Raw genomic sequence first — 24795 nt, 5'->3', positions numbered from 1 at the left:
ATGTCGTTCCAAACCTATATTACTTTTTTACTTGTGTAGAAGGCAAAAGGGGATGTTTAGCAGAGATGTTTATGCTGCTCTCTGTCCATACGTTGACTGAAAAATTACAAGGCCCGATATGACTTATGTTTAATATATTTCAAATCTTCTGAAGTCATACGATAACACTGTATGATGAACATGACTGATTTGTCACTGTAACATTCTTTAAATTCATATGGGTTTGGAACGACACGATTAATGATTACAGCATTTTTCATTTTTGGGTGAACTACTCCTTTAGGAATGTACATCATTAGACACATTCTTGAACCAGAACAGCAGAGTTTTTGATGTCTTGTCGATACTGAGCCAAAACTGCAGAAGTATTGAAAGTGATTTGTTCATGGAAATACTGTCCTGCCAAAGCAAAGCTCACCGCCCTCACGGGTCGACCCAAGTGGACTGGTAAACACAAGTGTGTATATTTAGTGATGGAGGCGATAACACAGTGACACAACATTTCATGACTGCCTCCAAGATACATAAACTGCATACCAAAGCAAAGAGACATGGCGACAGCCTAACAAACCAATGTATTATCTAATAAAACTGCTATTTTCTGTGATGGTCAGCAATTTCACCCCTGAATCCCTCTACTTATATTTGTACAATCAGACAGACATGCAAACAAACTCACGAGGGACATTGCACTATTATATATTTATTTATTTTGTTACACTTACTGGTGGTTGGTTGCCAGGGCATTGCTATGTGTGCTTGTTAGGGTGTTCTGGTTAGTTGCAATGTGGTTATTAATTGGTATAGGTCGCCAATGCCCACCCTTAACCAGACACAACAAAACTCTGTATCTTGTTCTTCCAGCCGCGACGTCAAAGTATGACAATGATAATCTCAGGTACTAATTACATTCTTTTAGCATTAAATAAAGCATATAATGCGAGTTTGAATATCAGTTTGCCATACTGAAAACGATAATGGATAATTCACCTCAGATGTTGAAAATAAATGAAAGGAAACAAACTTTCAAACTGTGGACTCATTCTGAACAAACAAGTGTATTCTCTGAAAAAGACTGTTTCAGTCTCTGTATCAGGGGCGTTTCCTCCGAGGAGGCAAGGGAGTCAGTGCCTCCTCAAAAAAAAAAAAAAAAATAGGATGAGAAAATAATCAATATTACATATAAAACAACACAAATATTGCAAATTATGACATTAAAAAAAGAGCGCAAGTCCCTCTAATTTCTTAAGGAACACTGCCCAACAGCGACACCCGCAGGTAAAGTTACAGCAGGAGTCATGCCTCCCTTTGCTCTCATAGAAAACCATAGAAAACCATCAGACCCCCGGCATGTGGTGGGTTTTGTGGGGGGGTAATTGAGAATGAATGGGGGAAAGTCACGTGAGAGGAGGCAATGTCTCCATCGCGCTATGATTGGATGTAATTGAATATGATTGGTTTGTGCGATAAATCCCGCCTCTCGTTGACGTGTGCGTTCCGCGCGTCAGTTTGAATGAACAAATGATGGCGTCAATGGGAAGACTAATTGAAAAGTAAGTAAACAGATCACCCAGTGAGATATCACCGCTTTATGTCACGTCAAAATCAAACTTGAAATGGAATGAAAACATGATGACTGCGGGTTTTTTAGTGCAATCAGCTTGGTGAAATTAAAAATACAATTCGTGTGATGATCCAAAATATCCTAAGTTGACTTAAAGTAAAACATCAATACACAAAATATATTGTTTAAATTATTATTGCCTTTATTATTATTTTGGAATGAATGTAGACATGCTTAAAACACTAACTTGATGAGATTGACTTGGTTCTGATAAATAGAACATTTATTACAATACATTGTTAATGTAAAATTACAAAATAGAATTGTATTTGGTTTCTTTTTTGATGTAATGTAAAGTAATGTTCATTTAACAAGGAAGATACGCAGTAATGCACATGAATTTACATTGATTCATAAATAAATAAAAAATGTGCCTCCTCATTTCAGAACACCACTGCACGCCACTGCTCTGTATTTATTTTTAATAACATTAAAATGGTGTAATATTTACAAGTTCGATTATGTACCTTGCCAGTGCATTGTTCTTGCAGAGAGACTCCACCCACACACTTCTGATTGGCTGTGATTTACATAGTCATAGAGCTTCCACAAGAACCAATGAGGTTCATTCTCCGTGTCAAGCAGGTTCGTTGACCTTCTGTTTATAAATGTTTAAATGTGAATAACAGCCTAAATTCAATCTGTTTATCATATAAAGTGATCGAGTCTCTTCAGAAAATTTGGACTAAATCACTCAATTCATATGGATTAGTTTTACAATCTCTTTATGAACTTTTTGAAGCAACAAAGTGGTAGTTGCGTAGGCTGTCAATGGAGAGACAGAAATTTCTCGATTTCTTTAAAATATCTTCATTTGTGTTCCAAAGATGAACGAAAGACTTACGCGTTTGGAACGACACGAAGGTGCGTAAATGATGGCAGAATTTTTAAATATTTTATCATTATATAATATATAGTAGTGCTTGCCTTAGAGACATGAATCTGTGCTCGCCATAAACAACAGCAGATTATGAGGCTGACGTCTCTAAACAAGTTCTCCTGTCACATGACCCAGCTATTATATAATTGTTATATGACAGGACCGGCTATCCCTCCAGGGTGTTTCCCTACCTACAGCCCGAGATGCTAGCATAGGCTCTACCATTCCAGTGACCCTTGCATGGGACAAGCAGTTTGGATAATGGATAGATGGATAAATGTTGCAAACAGTAGACACAAAACAAACCTCACTTTCAGCATATTCATTACTGAACACATGCAATGCCAACACTGTCCAATGAGTCAATGGCCCGACGGATAATCCAGGCGTTTCCGAACAATAGACCCATGACTCTGTGTTTACAGAGGGAATGGACAGGAAGTGCATATCCAACATTGCAGCTATTATTACAAGATCCTGAAAATATAGTCACTAGGTAGCATAGAAGCAATGGTAACTTAAGATTCGATGATTTGTGGGTCAATGACAAATAAGCATAAGACAAAAAAAAAAGTGTGTATTCATCATAGACTGTAAAAAAATATGGACGTAGCGTCCGTGACGTCACCCATAGAGTTCTGAACAGCAGTTTTGAAGTGAAAATGAGGCCGCGGCCATCTTAGCTGCGCGTCACCGCACGTCACTCCCGGATAACTGAAAATGGGCAAAGAGGCGGGGAGGTGGTTTGAGCTGATATGACTGGTTGCTGAAACCACGCCCGCCTAGCTCGACGTGACCATGTTAGCAGCAAAGGAGCTATATATCTATCTTAGATACGATCTAAAATATTAATGAAGACAAGTTTTATCATCAGAACGTTCTAAAGGTTTACTGTCAATCTACGGTGTTTTTTAAGATATAGATGCTCCAACACCAGTAGTGTTGGGTGTGCAAATAACAACATGGAAAATCAAATGGGACTTCATACCTTTATAATGAAATAGAGATCGCGAGATGAATCCAATCCGTGGCACTTGGGTAAAATATGAGTGTCCATTGCAAAACAAAAAAACATGTCACATTTCTTCTGAATGATCTGCTCTCTGTCATCGTTCTTCAAGAAAGGATGCAATCTGAGCAGCGTTTATGTTGTAAAACTGTATACGATCGTATCTAACAAACAAATGAGCCCGTGTCCAAAGTATATATTTTTTCAAAATAGTGCAGCAGTTTTAGTTATAATATCCAAGCAGTGCTGTCGGATTTTGATATCCTCCCGCCATTGTCGTTGTAGTAAATCTCACAACCAAAACTTTCAGCCAATGCCACGATCCAACAACGTGTGTTCTGTGTCTATGCACATCTACACAGACACACATCAGTCTCGAATATTATGCAGCAAGCCATATTTTATAATTGTATAAAATAATCGAGCACAAATACGGCTGAGATGCCAAATTCAGCGGCAGCTGAGGTAACATGACGGCTCACAGACAGCAGCGCAATCTACCTGTCACTCAAGTGACCACGCCCTTAATTATGCAGAACTTTAAGGCTTAATATAATTTAAACGGATAAGTTATAAAAAAATTCACCCCCCTCAGAGTTGTCATGAAGGGCAAAAATAGCAGTATAGACCAAAACCACAATTTGAACCAACTTGTAAACATGTTTTTTTCTGCTATAAACTTGGCCAATTTAACATGGGACTCTATGAGATTATGCTCTCTTTTGGAGCCTGTCCCTAGCGGCCAGTCGATGAATCGCAGTTTAAGTTACTTCCATATTGGCTTCACGAGAGAAAGGGGGAGGTTGCCACTTGGTATTCATGTTGGTTTTGAGGGGAAAACCTTGAATACATGTCAACGCTCATATCTTTAATTTTATCTTAAATACATTTATGTAGACATATTTTTAAATCTATATATTTAGAGTAATGTATTTTTAAATAAAATATCTTTTTTTTTTTGCCATATGAGGTCTCTTGAATTTTTATATATATATATATATATATATATATATATATATATATATATATATATATATATATATATATATATATATATATATATATATATATATTTTTTTTTTTTTTTTTTTTTTTTTTTTTTTAAGTGTTTGGTGTTCATGAGGTTATTCAATTTGAAATATGAATGTGAAATAACAGTGCCATATCATTGAAAATGTCAAATTATCTAATTATTTGATATTTTAAAGTGACTTTTCAACCTTGGCATAAAGTCATATACAGAAGAGGATTAGGGCCAAGCAATAATAAAAAAATAAAACCATCTCGAGATTAAATTTAAATTTAAATTTCGAGAAAAAAGTCGAGATAAAATGTTGAGAATAAACTCATTAAATTATGAGAATAAAGTCATTAAATTACGAGAAAAAGTCGTTAAATTATGAGAACAAATTCATAATTTAATGAGTTTATTCTCAACATTTTATCTCGACTTTTTTCTTGAAATTTAACGACATTTTTCTCATAATTGAACAAATTTGTTCTCGGAATTTAACGACTTTTTTCTCATAATTTAATGACTTTATTCTCAACATTTTATTTTGACCTTTTTCTCGAAATTTAACGAGTTTTTTTCTCGAAATTTAACAACTTTAATCTCGAGATGGTTTTATTTTTTTATTATTGCTTGGCCCTAATCCTCTTCTGTCATATCATATCTCCTGTTTTTTTTTGGCACGACAACAATAATTGACAAAAAAATTGCTTCCTGCATTTTAGTTGCGCATGAAGCTTTGAAGGTTTTTCAAATATGAAAAATATTTTAAAACACAACTGCACCACTTCCTGTTCTTATAGCACCTTGACATTTCTCACTTTATTCCTCACAAAACGAAATCAATTTTAATTCACTAATTAAAATCAATAGAAAAGGTGTATCCAAGTCATTGCCTGTAAGAAATCCATAGTTCAAAAACAGTTAAGACACCAGTCACCGTGAGTTTAGCGTCTACGTCCACGTTACTTTCTTACTGAAATTTCTGAAATGTTCTAGATGACATATACAGCAATGCCTGCAGGTACAGGAAGGCAGAACAACCAGTCAGACCACAAGAACAAAGTCAGATTGTGAGAGTCTGAGCAAACGCGCGCACCGGTGAGATTCCTCGAGCGCCTACGCACATATCTCAGGCAAATGCGACAAGAGGTTAAACAAACAGAAACGATTGAGGATTCAATGAGACAATTCCACAACACTGTTAACAGATGCGGGAGTCAATAATGACTGACTCTGGACACGTGCCCTGAATCCTATTCAACCTGCTTAATAATTAATGATGATGATTATCACTTTCACCTCACGGGCACAGAGCTCCACACTTACGTTTATTCTTAAGTAATGCACAACAGATGGCTAAAACGACTTCATTCAAATTCTTGGTAGAGAGATGAGACACGATTCACAATCATGAATTTTCCATGATGCTCTAGAATGAAATATTTCAGTAGCATGCTGACAACTGTATGGAAACTTTACATCCACCTGCCTACTATTTTTAATAATATGTGAAATAACATGTAGTATACAATAATACAATATGTTAAACAGATCACTGAATGGACATTTTGTTTATTTTATCTACTCAATTTTGTCTACTATTTTTGTCTTCTCATATTGTTTACTCATGGGGCTTAAAAGACAACTAACATTCGGAAATATTATCAATTTGACACTATCAGATAAGAATGAACTGAGCTGAATGACTTACAGTTTTTCAGCTGAAACTAAATAAAACAATTGCAACATTGACAGTTATTGAACTAAACTGAATCAACAATTGAGCTGAAACACTGACTGAAGTTCAGATTATAGCCCTAATTCATCATAGTGCATAGCGTCTTCAAATAATACAACAATCCTATATTGTTGACCTTCGCTGAAATGTTAGACATAACATGACTTCATCTGATTGTTGAGGCACAATGTATTGAAGCAGAGAAGAGTGTGTGATGGAGATAAAAAGAGGATAAGAGAAGATTATGTTGCAGACGGAGAGACAGCAGTCTTGAGCTGTCATCCTTTATCTGGCTGCTTAATTGGATCTTAGAAGCGACAGTTTACAAGAGTTCAGAAAACCCCACAGCTGACATGTGGTGATCGAGACGGTGACGTACACACGTGAGTCCGGGCAGAGATATGGCACGTTTGACCCCTGACGGATGAGGGCAGAGATCTTCACACACCTGTTTCATGTTCACACGGCTGCTGACTGCCACAGACTTCAACAACAACTCCGCAGATAAATGATAGGTGGTACAGTAGGTCATGTGTGTATATTTATGTTAAAATAGTTCTCCAATTTCACTTTAATATACAGAGACAGATTATTTTCTTAAAACAGTCATTGCTTTTGCAATTCTGTTTCTGAATCTAATGGTGCTAAAATTACACACTTCAGATTAAGAAGAGGTACTACAAGTATAAATGAGAGAGGGATGCACCGATCATAATTTTTTATGGCCTATTCAGATTGTCGATTTTTTTTTTTGCAAACAAATGGGCCAAAACCTATGGACGCTCGTTTCTGCCACTGAATAAAACAGAAGTGCAAGATGTAAACTCGCAATTCTGACTTCATTTCATGCAATAAATTGCGAGTTTATATCTCGCACATTTTGACTTTTTTCTCACAATTGTGAGTTATAAAGTCCAATTTCTGAGGGAAAAAAGACTGACTTTTTTTCTCAGAATTGTGAGTTTATATCATGCAATTTTACTTTATAACTCAGAATTGACTTCATAACTCACAATTGCAAGAAAAAAGTCAGAATTGTGAGATAAAAAGTCGCAATCACCTTTTTTATTTTTAATTCAGTGGCACAAACAAGCTTCCATAGATACTGGTACCGGCTGCCGATTTGTTTTTCTGTGTTTAAGCAGATTTATTTGTTGTTTATTTTCTCTATACGGGCCAAAACGGCCTTAAACAACAACAACAACAACAACAAAAAATATCCATTTGAAATTAGCGGTAGCCCCTACATTTTATAAGTCCCGCCTTCTAAATAAAAGAGCAAATCACAAGTTGGTAAAGTCATTGTGTCACTGCAGCTGGCTTCTGAAGCTCTTTTTTATTTCATTTGTTTTGCATAATTTCAAGATTTAAAGCAAAAACAGGCTTTAGCTTTGTGAAATTATGCTATATAAGACACCTGCACAAAACAAAAACAGCAGCCGGACTGAATGAAAATGCAAATTCACTCTCTGTCAGTAGTTGGCGCTTGTGGAACAGCAGCGATATATCGCGTCTTTGGTTTCCACTGTACACAAAGCAGTGCTGCGCTTATAAACACTACTTTATATATACTTTTCTGAAGACAGTCAGTTCCCTTAAAGGGGGGGGGGGGGTGTAATGCTATTTCATGCATTCTGACTTATTTACACTGTTAAAGAGTTGGATTCTCATGCTAAACATGGCCAAAGTTTCAAAACACGAGTTGGACGTATGAGGGAGTATTTCTGTGCCAAAAATACTCTTCCAAATCCTCTTAAATTTCAGGATCTTTTTTTCGAGTATGTGCCTGGGTGACATCAGAAAGGTCAGAAGTCCTTGTACGGGCACTTCTCCCGGAAGAGCGCGCATGCACACGTCGACCAGAGCAAGAGCACGCCCATTAGCATGCTTCGTTCGGGTTTATGGAAGTTGTCGGCAGCCCCGCACAGGACTTGCTTGAGAAAGATTTGTCACTTTGTTTTTAAACCACGAAATCAACAATGTCACCAAAGAAGTGTATTTTTGGTTGTGAGGGAAAGATAACCTTCCATGGATAATGCGATGGTGTATTGTGTGTGTTTAAATACAATACAAGCTGCGCATGCTCGTCACTCTTTAGTTCCGCTCACACGGCACGCCTCCAGGAGCTCGGCTGTTTTCGGAAAGAATCGGTATGGCGTATGTATCTTTTATAAGATGTTTTCAGCAATATGAAGGATGCTATACTATTCTATAGGTACTCAAGATTAACATGAGATTGGCAGAAACTGTGTGTGATACCCCCCCTTTAAGAGATGCATTCATATAAGCCCTCACCCATAATTCAATTTTTATGTTTTTCTTCCAATATTTTGAGCTTGCTGTGCCTGGTACAGTATTTTCTGTGCTCTCCTTTTTTGCATCCATCTTCAGCGTGCCCCATCTGGCCTGTGTTAACGTCCTGTTTATAGACTTTGTAATATTTCCACACAAATGACATTTTGGTAAATGACTGCAATGCAGTTTGTGTGCAAGTCCAGAATAGATATCGGCCAAAATAGACCTAAAAACTGGCTAGTTGCCAATTGTGTGTTTGGAGCAAAAACCAGCCACTTTCGATTGATTACCGGTAGACTGGTGCATCTCTAAAATAAGATTTGAACAATTTTGTTCGAAATCAAATTTTCATTACAGCTTAATGAATTTGCATTTGAATTTACAATGATTTGCATCATTTGAAGGGCCATTTCTGGTTACCGCTGATCATATTTTATTGCTTTATTGCTGATTATGAAGGACTCGAGCACAAGGATTGACTTTGACTATTTAGAGAAGCACAATAAAATGGAAATAGAGGTGGAAATAGGATGGTGGTAACAGTGTGAGATGTTCATGCTCCTTCCAAATTTTCAATTTGACAAGCTGTGACAATCTCTGTGGGATTTATACCACTTTTGATGTAATATGCAAAACCAAATATACGATTTGCATATTTAAAAGGTTCAAATATGATTGTTTTGAAGTGCATTTGAAGTTTCATTTGGAAAGATCCTATTTACCTGTAATACATTCCCATCAGAGGAAAGTGCTTTTGAGACAATAAATGAGAATCACAACTGTGGAAATGTGTTTTTGTGGTGTTAATATGAAAATGTGACCACATTAGAAATCCCCTGTGCTTCTCACATGTAAATACTGTTCAAAATGCCTGACACATGTATTATTGCACACTACATGCTATTTTGCATACTATTAAAAAGTAGGCAGGTGGCTGTACAGTTTCCATTCCATGTCAACAAACCAAACATCAACATCTTTCATTCTAAAGTATGAAGGAAAATCCTTGATCATGGCTCATCCCTCCACTGGCACTTGGATAAAGTCCTTTAGCCATCTGTTTCGCATTGCTTACGCCCAAATGTAAACAAACAAATGGCCTAAATGCTTGAGGTCTGTAGACAGTCTGGTGCTTTCAGTTCTGCATCTGTATCACCAGATTTGGCAAAGACAATTTGACACACTCAAGTTAAAAAGAACAAGTGCTTGTCATGTTTGACAACAAGTGTGCAGCAAAACCCCACACACATTCCCATCTGAATGTTTTTCATCGAGAGATTTGTCAACCAGATGCCTCGTCCACACCCAAATATGTTAGTCTATGACACAGCTTAGGATTGCCCAGAAAGCTATGCCACACGCCTCTTTATTTAGTATGAGAAACAGCAAATGTAACATACGCCAATGCTATTTATAAACTTTCTATTACACATCTATTATACGTGCAGCTTTAAAACAATGAATGAATAGACAGAGCGCTGCAGGGATGATGTAGTTTTGTAAGCCAACCCAGAAGTTAGAATCACCCAGATTCCCTCAACAAAAACCCAATAGGATTTTTCCATTGGCTTTTGGATTATTGAAGAGGTGAGCTCTGTGACCAATAAAAGTTTATGTGTTTTACACATTTTAACTGTCATGATAATCTTCACAAATGAATGTCAGATGTAAATAGCTAAACTTAGGCTATATACGACCTATAGTTTGCAAAAGTGCAGGTATAAACACAAAATGGCTATGAAAGTGGACTAGAATAAAGACCTTATTTCAGGTATTTAACCAAAAAACCATTGACTTTTTTGGCCTACAGAAACATTATTCCTTTAGCACTCTATTGAAAAGGAAGCAAAAAAAGATATCCATCTATATATTTCCCAACATAAACTATATACACTACCACAAAAGGTACAACTTGGTAGGTAAAAACTTGTTTTTTGTGTTGTTTTTTCTTTCTTTCTGCTTTATTGTTCCCAAGGCAAAAAAAAAAAGTCTGATTGCTTAGAACTAAAGAATAAAGTAACAACACAGAACACACCTCTTTTCAACAAGTCATACAAGAATTTGGGTATCATTCATGCCCACAGCCCAGTTGGGTACCAAAGTTTAGTATTTAGGATTAGAGTAGTTTGTTCAAAAGGAAGTCTTATTCAAACATCATGAGACCTGGAGACACACATCTTCCAGACAAGCAAATTTACCTTCACACTGAGGAATTCCAGCAATGCTTTAAACGGCTCCTCATGAAAACTTGCTTTTACAGGCAGTTACCTTAACAGCATGTCGTCTATGGCCACCATAATCACCCACATTTACTCATCAACTCCTACTTAGTTTTTAGCTAAACTTGTCCAACCCTGATGAACAACAACATTAACATTAACAACATTAACATTAATTAATTATTGCTGTACTCAGTAGCCACATTCACACAGCAGCAGCAGCAGAATACAGTCCTGATTTCGAGTGTTAAATAAGGTTATTCGGGCTGCACGATATTGAATGAAAATGCGATAACTTGTTAAAGGATTAGTTCCCTTGAGAATGAAAATTTCCTGATAATTTACTCACCCCCATGTCATCCAAGATGTTTACGTCCTTCTTTCTTCAGTCAAGAAATGAAGGTTTTTGAGGAAAACATTCCAGGATTTTTCTCCATATAGTGGACTTCACTGGGGTTCAACGGGTTGAAGGTCCAAATGTCAGTTTCAGTGCAGCTTCAAAGAGCTCTACATGATCCCAGACGGAGTCTTATCTAGAGAAACCATTGGTCATTTTCTAAAAAAAAATACAAATTTATATACTTTTTGCTCGTCTTGCACTGCTTTGCGATGCGCCACGCATTACATAATCATGTTGGAAAGGTCACGCGTGACGTAGGCAGAAGTACCGATCCAGTGTCTACAAAGTGAATGTGCAAAGACTAAGTCAAATGGCCTTTACAAAAAAAAAGGTAAAACAACAAAGTTGCACTGAAACTGACATTTGGACCTTCAACCCGTTGAACCCCAGTGAAGTCCACTATATGGAGAAAAATCCTGGAATGTTTTCCTCAAAAACCTTCATTTCTTTGCGACTGAATAAATTGAGTAAATTATCAGGAAATTTAAATTCTGAAGTGAACTAATCCTTTAAATAATGTGATGTTTAATATATGATCCAATAATGCTTTGTGTAAAATCAATTTAAATTTTATTTAAGATATATTAAAAAAAAAAAATATATATATATATATATATATATATATATATATATATATATATATATATATATATATATATATATATATATATATATATATATATATATATATATATAGCCAATATATATGTTTCACATTCTTTCTGGGAAAAGAAAGCATCACTACAACTTCTGAAAGTGAACAGCAGTGTTTTAGCTTTACATAAAAAGTAATAAAATCTGACGTATTCATTTGTTCATTTCAATGTAAGAAATACCAAAACTCTTTGCTTAACTTGGTAATATATAGTTATATCAACCTAAAAACTTAACATGAAGAACATCCAGATAAACAAAAACACCTGAAACTAGGGGTGGACGATTAGTTATTTTTGTTCTTTTAATTTATCTTGAAGTTTTTCAGGTAAGCCTACATTAGATCTATTTAACAGTCACTTTCAAGTAATGAACAATACAGAAACTGAATAATCAAATGTAAAACTAAAACACTGCATAGTCTTCACATGAATTAAACATACTGTACATTGATTCATATTAAAGCTACAAAAGTTATTCAGTCGAGATCAGCAAGGGATTCTCTCTTTATCTTTTGTTGTTTGACAGACAGCAGCAGGTTTACTGTATTAGGCTGCTGTCACTTTAAGAGCTAATGCACGGATCCTATTGACACTCATCCGATATCTTTCCCAACTGTTTACATTCATTAAGACATAACGGCTATGTTTACATGAATACTGGCCAAGACAGGCATTCTGACATAACTGTGTGAATTTACCATTCCAGTGCAATAAGCCGCAAAAGAGAACTGAATTCGGGATCGCATGTTATCTGAAACTCGGCTTTCTGTGTGCGCTTAACTCTTTTTAACATCAAGCAATTCATGCAAATCTGCTATATGCATCAACCTAAAACTTTGACTTTTTGCAACTTTTTGAAATAGCCTATTAAAATCATTCAGATATGGCGATATACATATCACAATATGTACATTTGCAGTATTTCAATCTATCGCGCAGCCCTAATGGTTATGTTCATGCACCGTTCAGTCAACGACAGTGACAACAGTATTTAATAACCCAACTGACATCCTTACATTTTTCAAAACCACATTTTCAGTAAATGCTGAACTCAATGGTCAAATCCTCAACGGCTGCTTTATCATTGCAAAAAGAGGTCAGTGTGAACACCTCTTAAAGTTGCAATGAAACTGAAGTAGCGACAGATTGTTTTCGTCCATATTGTGAAATACATTCAAGTGTAACGGATTATCGAACAACAAAAGATGTAGGGCGGCACTTGATTCTGTGCATCAGCTGTTGAGAAGTGGGCAATGCACTCAAAAGAAGAGGCAGATGATCGAGAGGTTGCAGGGGTTTAAACAGACTAAATGACTGGAGAAGTCAAAGTCAAACCATATTATTTTATCACCAAAGATTATTCATTTAAACCCGCTGAGCCATTCAGATAATACGCAAGACAACGCACTTTGTAGTTTTTAAGAAAGGTCAGTTTAACCATCTTACCGAGAGTTTGTTGTCGTAGAAGAAGGCATCGAGAAGTTTGACGATGTACTGATGATTGCAAGATGCTAAGATGTCGATCTCCACCATATAGTCCTCCAGCTCCTCCTCACTTTTGGTTTCGATCACTTTAGCTGCAGCTAGCACACCAGTTTCTTTATTCTGGGCCTGAAAGACAAACCAGTTTCACATCAAAACACAAAGTCAGCATGATTCACATTACTAGGCTACATCCTGTTGATATTCCTGTTCCAATCCATGCTTGTCCCTTTGGTGCGGTTAATTCACCAGGCCTCTGGGATTCTTGTTTAGCTTGCCATTAGAGCTGAAATAATGGGCATTACTGCTGTTTAACTGCACATGCAAGAAGAGGAGACACTGTGGTGCAGTCAGTGAGCTTGATGCTGTCATTGATAAAGGTTTGATGGGTCATAAGCCCAAAGTATACATTTTACGTGAGGTTTTTACACGTATGCGAAGGTCAGCGTAGAGCGTGCATGGCGCAAATTTCGTCACGAGAATAGTACTACCTGCATGCGCGCTGAATTTGTTTTGCACTAATTAGTTGCTCCACAAGGTGGTCATTGTTTCAGAGTAGAAATTGAAACTAAAGAGACAGAACAACAACGGTTCCCTGATTACCGCTAAATCGCCATCACCTGCTTTCAGATGGAGCGGCATTTCGTAGTTCACTGACAAGCCGCGCAATATCGCGTACATATCGCAGATGAATCACCTTCGATAATGAACGCGATATTGCGCAGCTTGTCAGTGATCTACGGTTCTGTCTATTAAATGCCGCTCCATTTGAAAGCAGGTGATGCCGATTTAGCGGTAATCAGGGAACCGGCTTTACTGACGAAATGCGCGTGACAATCGCATGCGATATATCGGTCAGCCCTACTTTAAAAGAAGACATTTTAATTGGTCATAACTTCTGGAGAAAAATAGCGCAGACACTGGACAAAGATGAAAATTTCTAGAGTGCATGTGTTGGCTGTCTGTGTTTGTACTAAGTGTGAAGCCAAAACATTTTGATCACCCCCTGGTGGCTGGCTGCAGTATAGGTCTTAAACCCCGCCCTCTCCATGTAATCGAATGGGATGTGAGCCAAACTAAAGAATCCAGTTGATGTTTTTTTTCATAAGATGCTTTCTAGTTCTCATCACGCAGACGTATGCTCAAGTGTTCGTTTTCCCATTAAGTTTGGTTTTAGTTAGTTATTTGTTGCTATAAAAACGTGGTGTAACATCATGATTGACAGTTGTGCTTGCGAACGAGTCAGCGGGAGTGTGGGCGGGACCTTGATGCCGCGGCTTCACCTCAGGATCACTACTGCACAGACTCTGGCTCCGAGCGTTACTGGGATGTTTTGGCTTAATTTTTCTACAGTGGAAGGAACCGGAGCGGCACTGTCCATCTTTTTTTACAGTCTATGGTTTGTGCACGCTATCAAATGGAGTATACGCTTTCGACTGTACTCGTATGCTAGTGTATGCTTAAAAAACAAAGTATAGACCTCTTAAAAGTTTGTAAACATTGCAACGTTTCCTGGTGGGCAGGGCTTAGCTGGAGGCAAAAAGAGACGCTGGACTCAATGTTGACAAGCGTAAGCTAGCATGTTTTAGGAGGGATTTATTAAACATAGATGCAGAAGAAGGTTCAGAACTGTCCGAATATGTACAGTCACTGACTCTGCGGGACCGTGACAGCTATTTTTGTAAATTAACTTAAGTTTTGGATATTTCCTAGACAACATATGAATTACTTTCGGGTGGTTCAGGGAAGGCTTATTGTCTAATGTAACCTATCGCTGGGCTAACTATGATTATGGCTAGCAATGTGGATTATTTTAAGAGACCATTCAAAGGATGGCACACTCATCTATCGCTGTATGTTTGTTTAACATTTAAGCTAGCTAGTGCGCTGAAAGTTGGCGACTTTTCACCTATAAAACAGAAACTTGGTGATTTGTACTAGATAAAACCAACACACCATTACATATGCATCGATTATTTTACCTGATATGAAGAGTGCACTGCAAACACGAGCATTATTTATGATCGTTTCCATCCAGTCTGTACGCCGTATTGCATTCAACCACAATTATCTATTTGATTTCTGTGAAGGAATGTCTGCCGGGATCTGGTAAAACTTTAGTTTTGAACCAAAAGTCCTGTTCCTTCTATTCTGGCAGCCAAAAACACAACAAGACGACATTTTAAAGTCAAAACTTCAAGCCCGCTATTAGTTCTTATGTTTTGCCTCCAGCTAGAGCGGTGACATCACAGTGACGTAGGCGATTAAGGGGTCTATACTTTGAGCTTTACTGGTGTTTGAAGGGGAAGGATTGAAAAAAATGATTTTTTTTTTTCTTTGAAATATTGTGCATAAATAAATCTCTGCATGGATCAACGCTAATAATAATGGCCATGATAAAGGCAAAAAATCATTCAACTAAACAACTACTTTGAAATAATGTGTCATGTTTTTAGATATGTACTTTTTTAAAGTTTCAAGTTGTATTTTCCTCCTTTATCTTGGTTGAATGTTTTTTAAAAACTGTTTTATTCCAAACTTTTATACCAAACATTTTGAAAGTTTTAATTCAGTGACTCTTAAAAATAGCCGCGATGTAACCATTAAGTAAAAATTATTAAAGGGCTAGTTTACATAGAAACACATTCTGTCATTAATTACTTACCCTCATGTCAAAGGGTGAGTAATTAATGTCAAATTAAGATATTTTTGATGAAATCCGATGGCTCAGTGAGGCCTGCATTGACAGCAAGATAATTAACACTTTCAGTGCCCAGAAAGCTACTAAAGACATATTTAAAACAGTTCATGTGACCGTAATATTAATATTATAAAGCGACGAGAATACTTTCTGTGCGCCAGAAAAACAAAATAACGACTTTATTCAACAATATCTAGTGATGGGTGATTTCAAAACACTGCTTCATGAAGCTTCGAAGCTTTACGAATCATTTGTTTCGAATCAGTGGTTCGGAGCGTGTATCAAACTGCCATAGTCACGTGAACTACTGAAGTTTCAAAACACTTATGACGTAACAAAGCCTCGTTTACTGAAATCATGTGATTTTGGCACTCCGAACCACTGATTCACTGATTCATGAAGCAGAGTTCTGAAATCACCCATCGCTAGATATTGTTGAATAAAGTTGCTATTTTGTTATTTTTGGCGCACAAAAAGTATTCTTATCACTTCATAACATTAAGGTTGAACCACTGTAGTCACATGAACTGATTTAAATATGTTTTTAGTAGCTTTCTGGGCATTGAAAAAGGGAGTGTTCTTGCGGTCAATGCAGGCCTCAACAATCAACAATATCTTAATTTGTGTTCTGAAGATGAACGAAGGTCTGTCAGATGTGAAACGACATGAGGGTGAGTAATTAATGACAGAATTTTCATTTTTGGCTGAACTAACCCTTTAACATTTTTTCTTACACCTTGAATAAATGTGAGCGCACACATCTTAACAATAATTTTAATTATTTTCAAAAATATCTTACAGGGTATTTTAACGAATATCATGAATGTTAATTCATAATTATGTTTCTAAAGAGTCAAACCACAGCATGTTGATCTAACCTTGTCATAAAGATCAAATGATCTAACATTTTAAGACTTCCTGACCTTGAGGGTCATTATGCAGGTGCTCTTCATATGATATCATTTTCAAGTTTTTTGCATTTTGATTTAGTTTTTCAAAAGCTGAGAAACAGTTTTGTTCACTTTTTTCAGATATTAGGCCAGTTTTATCACCTTGCATGTGATATCTGACAATGCGGTGGGAAACATGTTGTGTTAGTGTGCAGCGCTAACTATTCAAGGTGGAGTCAGACGTTGTGGTTATCTGGCCGTGTTTTTAGAGGAAACTGTGTTGGCAAATCACTCAAAAGCAAGACTTCCGCTTATTTGTCAAGCATCTCAACTAAAACATGATTTGGCTCAATAACAAAAAGCAAGACTTGTATAAATTTTACTGTGATGGTTATAATCAATAAAAAATGTAATGAGAATGAGAGTAGGACAGGTTTAGATGGCTATATAATTTTATATATATATATAAAACCAATGCTAGGGTACTGTTGATGTTTGTGGTGCTTTGGTGTTTTGGGTGGTTGCTAGGGCATTACTGTGCAGTTGCTAGGGTTATGCAGAAAAGTCCCACTGCAAATGGAGCAGATGAGTCATATCCTGATGTGATGCTTGACCAAGTAAACAAAACTAACATCTTATCATCCGTTCAATGAAATATGGGAAAAGAAACTCCACACCCTTGAATATTAAGAACCATGTCAGAATGCCTTCGCATCTTATAGAAAAACATCTTCCTTTTCATGACCATTACTTCTGTGACTAAAAACATATGGCCAAAAGATGAATGAGGGCAATATGGAGAGACATAATGGTGTTTGCATTCTCAAAACTGAGATACAGAACGTCAGTAAAGATTGGGTGTAGAAATGTAGAGGTGTGAAAAAAAATCAGGTGTGACAATAATTCACACGGTTTCATCTGTTTACATTAACCACATTATGAAAAATACTTCTGACGCATTTATTTATCTTAGTTTGTGTTCATTTAGCATGAAACAAATATCAAAAAATTTGATTTAAAGGTGCCCTCGAATGAAAAATTTAATTTACCTTGGCATAGTTGAATAACAAGAGTTCAGTACATGGAAATGACATACAGTGAATCTCAAACTCCATTGTTTCCTCCTTCTTATGTAAATCTCATTTGTTTAAAAGACCTCCGAAGAACAGGCGAATCTCAACATAACACCAACTGTTACGTAACAGTCGGGATCATTAATATGTACGCCCCCAATATTTGCATATGCCAGCCCATGTTCCCAACATTATGAAAGGCATTAGACAAGGGCAGCCAGTATTAACGTCTGGATCTGTGCACAGCTGAATCATCAGACTAGGTAAGCAAGCAAGAACAACAGCGAAATATGGCAGATGGAGCGATAATAACTGACATGATCCATGATATTTGTAGTGATATTTGTAAATTGCCTTTATAAATGTTTCGTTAGCATGTTGCTAATGTACTGTTAAATGTGGTTAAAGTTACCATCGTTTCTTACTGTATTCACAGAGACAAGAGCCGTCGATATTTTCATTATTAAACACTTGCAGTCTGTATAATTCATAAACACAACTTCATTCTTTATAAATCTCTCCCATCAGTGTAGCATTAGCCGTTAGCCACGGAGCACAGCCTCAAACTCATTCAGAATCAAATGTAAACAATATAACAGTAAACAATACTCACATAATCCGACGCATGCATGACGAACACTTTGTAAAGATCCATTTGAGGGTTATATTAGCTGTGTGAACTTTGTTTATGCACTGTTCAAGGCAAGCGCGAGCTCCGTGGGCATAGAGCACGAGAATTAAAGGGCCAGTAGCCCTGAATCGGCTCATTTATAATGATGCCCCAAAATAGGCAGTTAAAAAAATGAATTAAAAATAATCTATGGGGTATTTTGAGCTGAAACTTCACAGACACATTCAGGGGACACCTTAGACTTATATTACATCTTTTTAAAAAAAAGTTCTAGGGCACCTTTAAATAAATTAAAATCAAAAATTATATCTGTTGATATATAATAATCCATGTTTAAAACTACTTTAATCATAAAACCTTCAAACTTAATGCTTTTTTAGACTAATTCAAGCCGGGTTCACACTGTACTATTGTGACCATTATTTGGTCATCTGAGACAAATTTTGTGGGAGATTCCTCGGATCCCAGTTCTTTGATCGTTAGTTTGACATGTTCATCACCGACAGCTGATTAATGAGCATTGTGTTCAAATTCTACCTCGAAACTCTGGTCGCATCAGAAGATTTGACACACTGTGACTTCTACAATAACAGTCAAGTCAAAAACCAATAGAAGTACAGAACCTGATGAAGCAATTAGTGAGACAACAGCAAACCACCACTTGCTCAATACACATCTTCATCTTTTCCAGTTTTCTTTTCAAGATGATCAAAATAACACTAGAGATTGTTTTTGTTTGCTAGCCACCACTCCTATCCCGCATGTAAATGGAGCTCACAGTCACTGAACAGATTGATGATGTAAAACCCTGGATGAGTCCTCTCGAGCGCATCTGTTTTAACGTGTCTTGACTGCCGTACAGTTTGAGATTAATGACAACTGAGATCCGACAGCGAGACACGGCTTACAGCTTACAGTTCATACCGTCTTACAAGCAAAGAACTATTATAAATCATACAGTGCGCACCCGGCTTCAAACTTTCTAGCCAAGCTTTCTCAAGTCAACATAAAATTTACAAACAAGTTTTCTGAATGTGCTCTCACTACTGCCTTTCATCGGCTGGACAAAAGAGAGACTGAAGATGTGACATGGCACTTGCATCATTCAGAGTCAAATCAACCAAATTTCAGAAACTTCACCAGCTCAAATTCAAATATATATTCTGAAGAAAGACAAGCATAAATAGCAATGAAAGCCAAAATATTTGTGTCTCAGATGTGTATTTACTGAGTAATGCACTATTTTGTAGAGGGGGGTCAAAATGACAATTTCAACATGAGATTTGGAGCCAAATTAGAGGGCTGTAAAAATGACTTTAGAAAGATGGCATCAGCATTATTTTATTTTTACACAGACATTGGTAGGTCTATTAATAAAATCTGTTGACTTTATCAATCTTTGTTGCATTATATGCTAAAAGTGACTGTTTAAAAATGGGAAAGAAGCACTTCTTGTGTTTTTTGCCTGAAGTTTGCAAGATATCTTAATATCCTTTTAGATTCTGGTTCTTAATAAAGTGTTCTTTTGGTATCTTCATTTTTAAGGCCCAACATGGTTCATTTCCAGAGATATGGAGATCTCAATGCGGCTCCATGAGTAAATTGGTAAATTGCACACATTTTCAGTGGTCAAAAACCAAATGTGGGTCACTTTGCATACAGCTGAAACTTTTGACTGAAGAACAAATAATCTTGAAACTAGAAACGTATCACGTATCATTTTGCCCCCCCTCTATAAAATAGAGGATTACTCAGTAAATATACATCCATGACATTTAATATTTTGGCTTTCTTCTTCATTTATGTATTTCTTTCACCAGGAGGAGAAAAAAAAAATTTTGCTTGAGTTGACACGGAGTGACCCACTAGTGTTTGAACAGTGAAACTGAAACACACTTTCAAGGGCTCATCGCCTCAATGAAGCATAACCATAAATAAAGCCCCAAATCCACTTATATATCCATTGAGAGGATTATGGCACCTGTTCAGGCAGAAGTCAAAGCTTCTCATTTGAGCTAAATATCCTGGAGGGCCATCAAAACAACACCCTGAGCAGCAACAGAAGAACAGTGTACTTTCAACCCCGTGTAATAGTTATTTCAACACACCCATAAAAAGGTACACCTCTGTTTACATCTGCTGACACTGACACCACACCTTAAGAAACTCTCGATGGATGATGACATCACTGTTTCCTGCAGGACTATTTTAATAACTGATGATGATCTTTACAATGGAACTGAATTCAGCTGAACAATGACGCTATTTTCTTTTAGAGCTGCTGTACAGCTGAAATGCATCATTGAATCATTTTCCTGTTTATCACGCATGAAAAGTACGTTCACGGCATGTCGCAATTACAAGATTCCAACTTCACATCCACATAGAACTCGTAATTGCAGATTGTAAACTGGGAATTTTGTGAGAGCTCCTACTTGTACCACAAGACCGCTGTAGATTTATTTCGTCCCAGTCCGATAAACTGTGTTGTCATCTCGAAATTACGGCTCAGCAAAAGCATCAAGATGTCACGTGATCTACAACTAGTTACCAAAGGCTAATTGAAAGAGAAATGGACTATTTGGTAATCATTAATGATGAGAGATTATATTTGCAATTAACAGAAATATTGAGTTCTCAATAAAGTATTATATTAAATATAGCTGCGAGCAGCAGTTATCGGGGTTCAAGCTCTTTAAGGCCTTTAAGCGTAAAAAGGTATTATGTTTTAATTAGCAAGTCTGTAACTCTCTTGATCATAGATGGAAAAGACCAATTACAGCCAATACAGGCAATTTATGGTTTATTAAGCTTTTTAATGATTATGGAGGTTGAGCCAAAAACTTTTTTTGAAATAATCTCCAATATTTAATGAACGATTCAATGGACAGCGGTAGCCCTAGAGGCAAAGTTGCTCAGAATGAGGAGTTCTACCATGTGGTATGAATGTCGTGGGCGTGTGTGACAAATTGCGTGATACACAATCCTTTATGCACATGAAAAACACCAAGGCCTTCCCGGTGACCGACTTCTTTCAAATTTCTCACAGGTCTCTGGGGCGTGAGTAAAACAGGCCCAGAGTTTCTTTCCGATTAGCCTCCGTTAAAGGATTAGTCCACTTACAAATAAAATTTTCCTGATAATTTACTCACCCCCATGTCATCCAAGATGTTCATGTCCTTCTTTCTTCAGTCGAAAAGAAATTAAGGTTTTTGATGAAAACATTCCAGGATTATTCTCCTTATAGTGGACTTCAATGGGCACCAAACAGTTGAAGGTCAAAATTACAGTTTCAGTGCAGCTTCAAAGAGCTTTAAACGATACCAGTGAGGGTCTTATCTAGAGAAACCATCATCATTTTTGAAAAAAATACAACTGTATATGCTTTATAAACACATATTATCGCCTTGCGCGTGCTTCCGCTTTCCGCATTCTTCAAAACGCTTACGCCGTATGTCCTACACCTTCCCTATTCTACTTATGGAACGAACGCGGCACCAGTTCCGTTTTTTTTCCGTAAGTAGAATAGGGAAGGTGTAGGACATACAGTGTATGTTTTTTGAAGAATGCGGAAAGCGGAAGCACACGCAAGGCGATAATATGTGTTTATAAAGCATATACAGTTGTATTTTTTTTCGAAAATGACAGATCGTTTCGCTAGATAAGACCCTTACTGGTATCGTTTAAAGCTCTTTGAAGCTGCACTGAAACTGTAATTTTGACCTTCAACTGTTTGGAGGCCATTGAAGTCCACCATAAAGAGAATAATCCTGGAATGTTTTCATCAAAAACCTTAATTTCTTTTCGACTGAAGAAAGAAAGACATGAACATCTTGGATGACATGGGGGTGAGTAAATTATCAGGAAGAGTTCATCTAAAAATGGACTAATCCTTTAACCTTGTCTGAAAGCTGCTCAAATTTCATTGGCCAATGGCAGACATGTTTTTTGAGATACGTCAATGTCCTCAAACACAATCATGGCACCTTGGATGAAGACGCTGCATGCCAATTATCAAGTCGATTGGACTAACAGTGAAGTAATTATAGCAGTTTTCATGTTTTTTTGTTTTTTTTGCTGTTATAGCGCCACCAAGTGGCCAGTCGCAGCATCCTTTTTTACACAACCACAGAATGAGCTCTTACATAGGTGAGCTGAGTTTGGTGAAAATATCTCATTCCATTCATGAGTTATAGCCTTTTAGTACAAGTGGCTCCACCCATTTTAAACGTTTTGGTGGCCCTTGGGGGCCGTGAATGGAAATTTCAGCTTTTTTGATAATTATTGACTATCAAATGGAGAATCTTGTTGAACTGCTTTGGTTTCGATTGGGTCAAAAGTAGGTTTTTCAAAAAGTACAGAGAATTTCACCACAATGAGCACATCTGAGGCATGCATTTCTTGACCCAAGGACTCCAAAGACATAAGACATATTTATGTGCAAGCACCACTGTAGTCGTAATTAATTGCCTTAAGGAGATAAGAAGACTAATAAAAAAAGATACTAGATCAGTTTAAAGGTGTTGAAGCATTGTTCTAAGGTTGTTAACCTTACATTCTTACACAAGTAAGAGTAACCTTGTGCCTCAAACAATATTATCTTTAAACAAAAGCTAAGCCTTGGACTCATTTGTCACTATCATTGCATTTATTATGATAAATGGGGCCAATTTCACAACAATTCAATGACCAAATGAAACTATTTCTAAAGAGTTGCATGACAAATACAAATACACTTATATGTACAATTATCTCCCTGACTTAAAGTTCAGCACAATGACTCAAATGGTTTCAATGAATTGGGCGGCAACTGCAAAACTACAAATAGTAATGGACAGTCACAGAAACAATGAGGCCTCCACTAGATCCTTATAATGTGGAGCATGGTGTAGTTTAGCTAATATGCAGAATATGTCCATCTCCGCCCAGAGAGAAGACACTCTTATCATTGCACAGCCAACAGCACTGAACACTGGTGATTAGCAGACCTACGCCAGAAACACGTGAGTTCATCTCAAACTTTACTCTGAAGAACCACAACCACCATTTCAACCCTGAGATCCACATGTCAAACTTTACCCCTGACAGGTTGCTGTTCACACGGCAGCCATGTGCTTCCACACGGGTTTCATCAATAATTAACAATCAAAGAGCTACTCAGCATTAACTAACCGAAATACCATGAGAAAAGACACTTCACTCCTCCTCAGCTCTAAAATAATCCAACTGCAACCAGATCCATATTCAAACACCGAAAGACATCTGCAAATATTTGAATTCCTTAATAAATTATGTGACATATCTGAAATTTGGCCATGATTCGACTGAATTCAAATCTGTTATTTTGGTGTGATTCACAATTTTGGTCACACTTTAGATTAGGGTTCAATTCTCACTATTATCTAACTATTAACTATGACTTAAACTCCCAATTACTGCTTATCAATAGTTAGGGTAGTTGTTAAGTTTAGGTATTGGGTAGGATTGAGGGATATAGAATAAGGTCATGCAGAATAAGACATGAATATGTGTTTTATTAGTTCTCATAAACAGCCAATATCCTAGTAATATGCAATCTAATAGTTAATAGTGAGAACTGGAGCCTAAACTAAACTAAAAAAAAAAAGTGTAAACTGGCGTCATGTCAGTTGAACAGGGAAGGTGTAGGATGTAGTGTAAGCTTTTTGAACTGCACGAGTTTTACACTTTCTTTGCATGCTGAATACAGAAGGCGGTCTCGTGGAAGCAAGATATTTTACTTCATAACTTGTTAAATATGGATTTTTTTTTTACATAAACGCATTGCTTTGCTTCAAAAGGCCTTTATAAACCCTGTTCACTGCCATTATAAAGCTCGGATGCATCAGGATATTTATTAAAGGTGCCATAGAATGTCTTTTTAAAAGATGTAATATAAGTCTAAGGTGTCCCCTGAATGTGTCTGTGAAGTTTCAGCTCAAAATACCCCATAGATTTTTTTAAATTCATTTTTTTAATTGCCTATTTTGGGGCATCATTAAATATGCGCCGATTCAGGCTGCGGCCCCTTTAACACTCTGAGGTCTAAAAACGCGCCGGCGCGTTTTGCAGGTTTTTTTTCACATTGCAGCAAAACAGACTTAAAATACTCTGTCATTTTTTGTCATAGAGCCATAAGCAATACATCAATTGAAACTATAGAA

The 24795-nt window shown here is 36.8% G+C and overlaps 1 protein-coding gene across 2 annotated transcripts in view; it reads right to left on the bottom strand.

The window, feature by feature from the left end:
* The window catches only part of stk10 (serine/threonine kinase 10), a 65966-nt gene that overhangs the window by 35256 nt on the left and 5915 nt on the right, over positions 1-24795 (bottom strand). For both annotated transcript variants that reach the window (XM_048165433.1, XM_048165434.1), the window contains exon 2: positions 13283-13447. In XM_048165433.1, coding sequence (XP_048021390.1) covers positions 13283-13447 — 165 coding nt within the window. The remainder of the gene's footprint in view (positions 1-13282; positions 13448-24795) is intronic.

This window comes from Megalobrama amblycephala, linkage group LG18 (assembly GCF_018812025.1).
Source record: "Megalobrama amblycephala isolate DHTTF-2021 linkage group LG18, ASM1881202v1, whole genome shotgun sequence".
In the NCBI taxonomy this organism is placed as follows: domain Eukaryota; kingdom Metazoa; phylum Chordata; class Actinopteri; order Cypriniformes; family Xenocyprididae; genus Megalobrama; species Megalobrama amblycephala.
The sequence above is the reverse complement of the archived record's forward strand: the minus strand, read 5'-3'. Positions and strand labels throughout refer to the sequence as shown.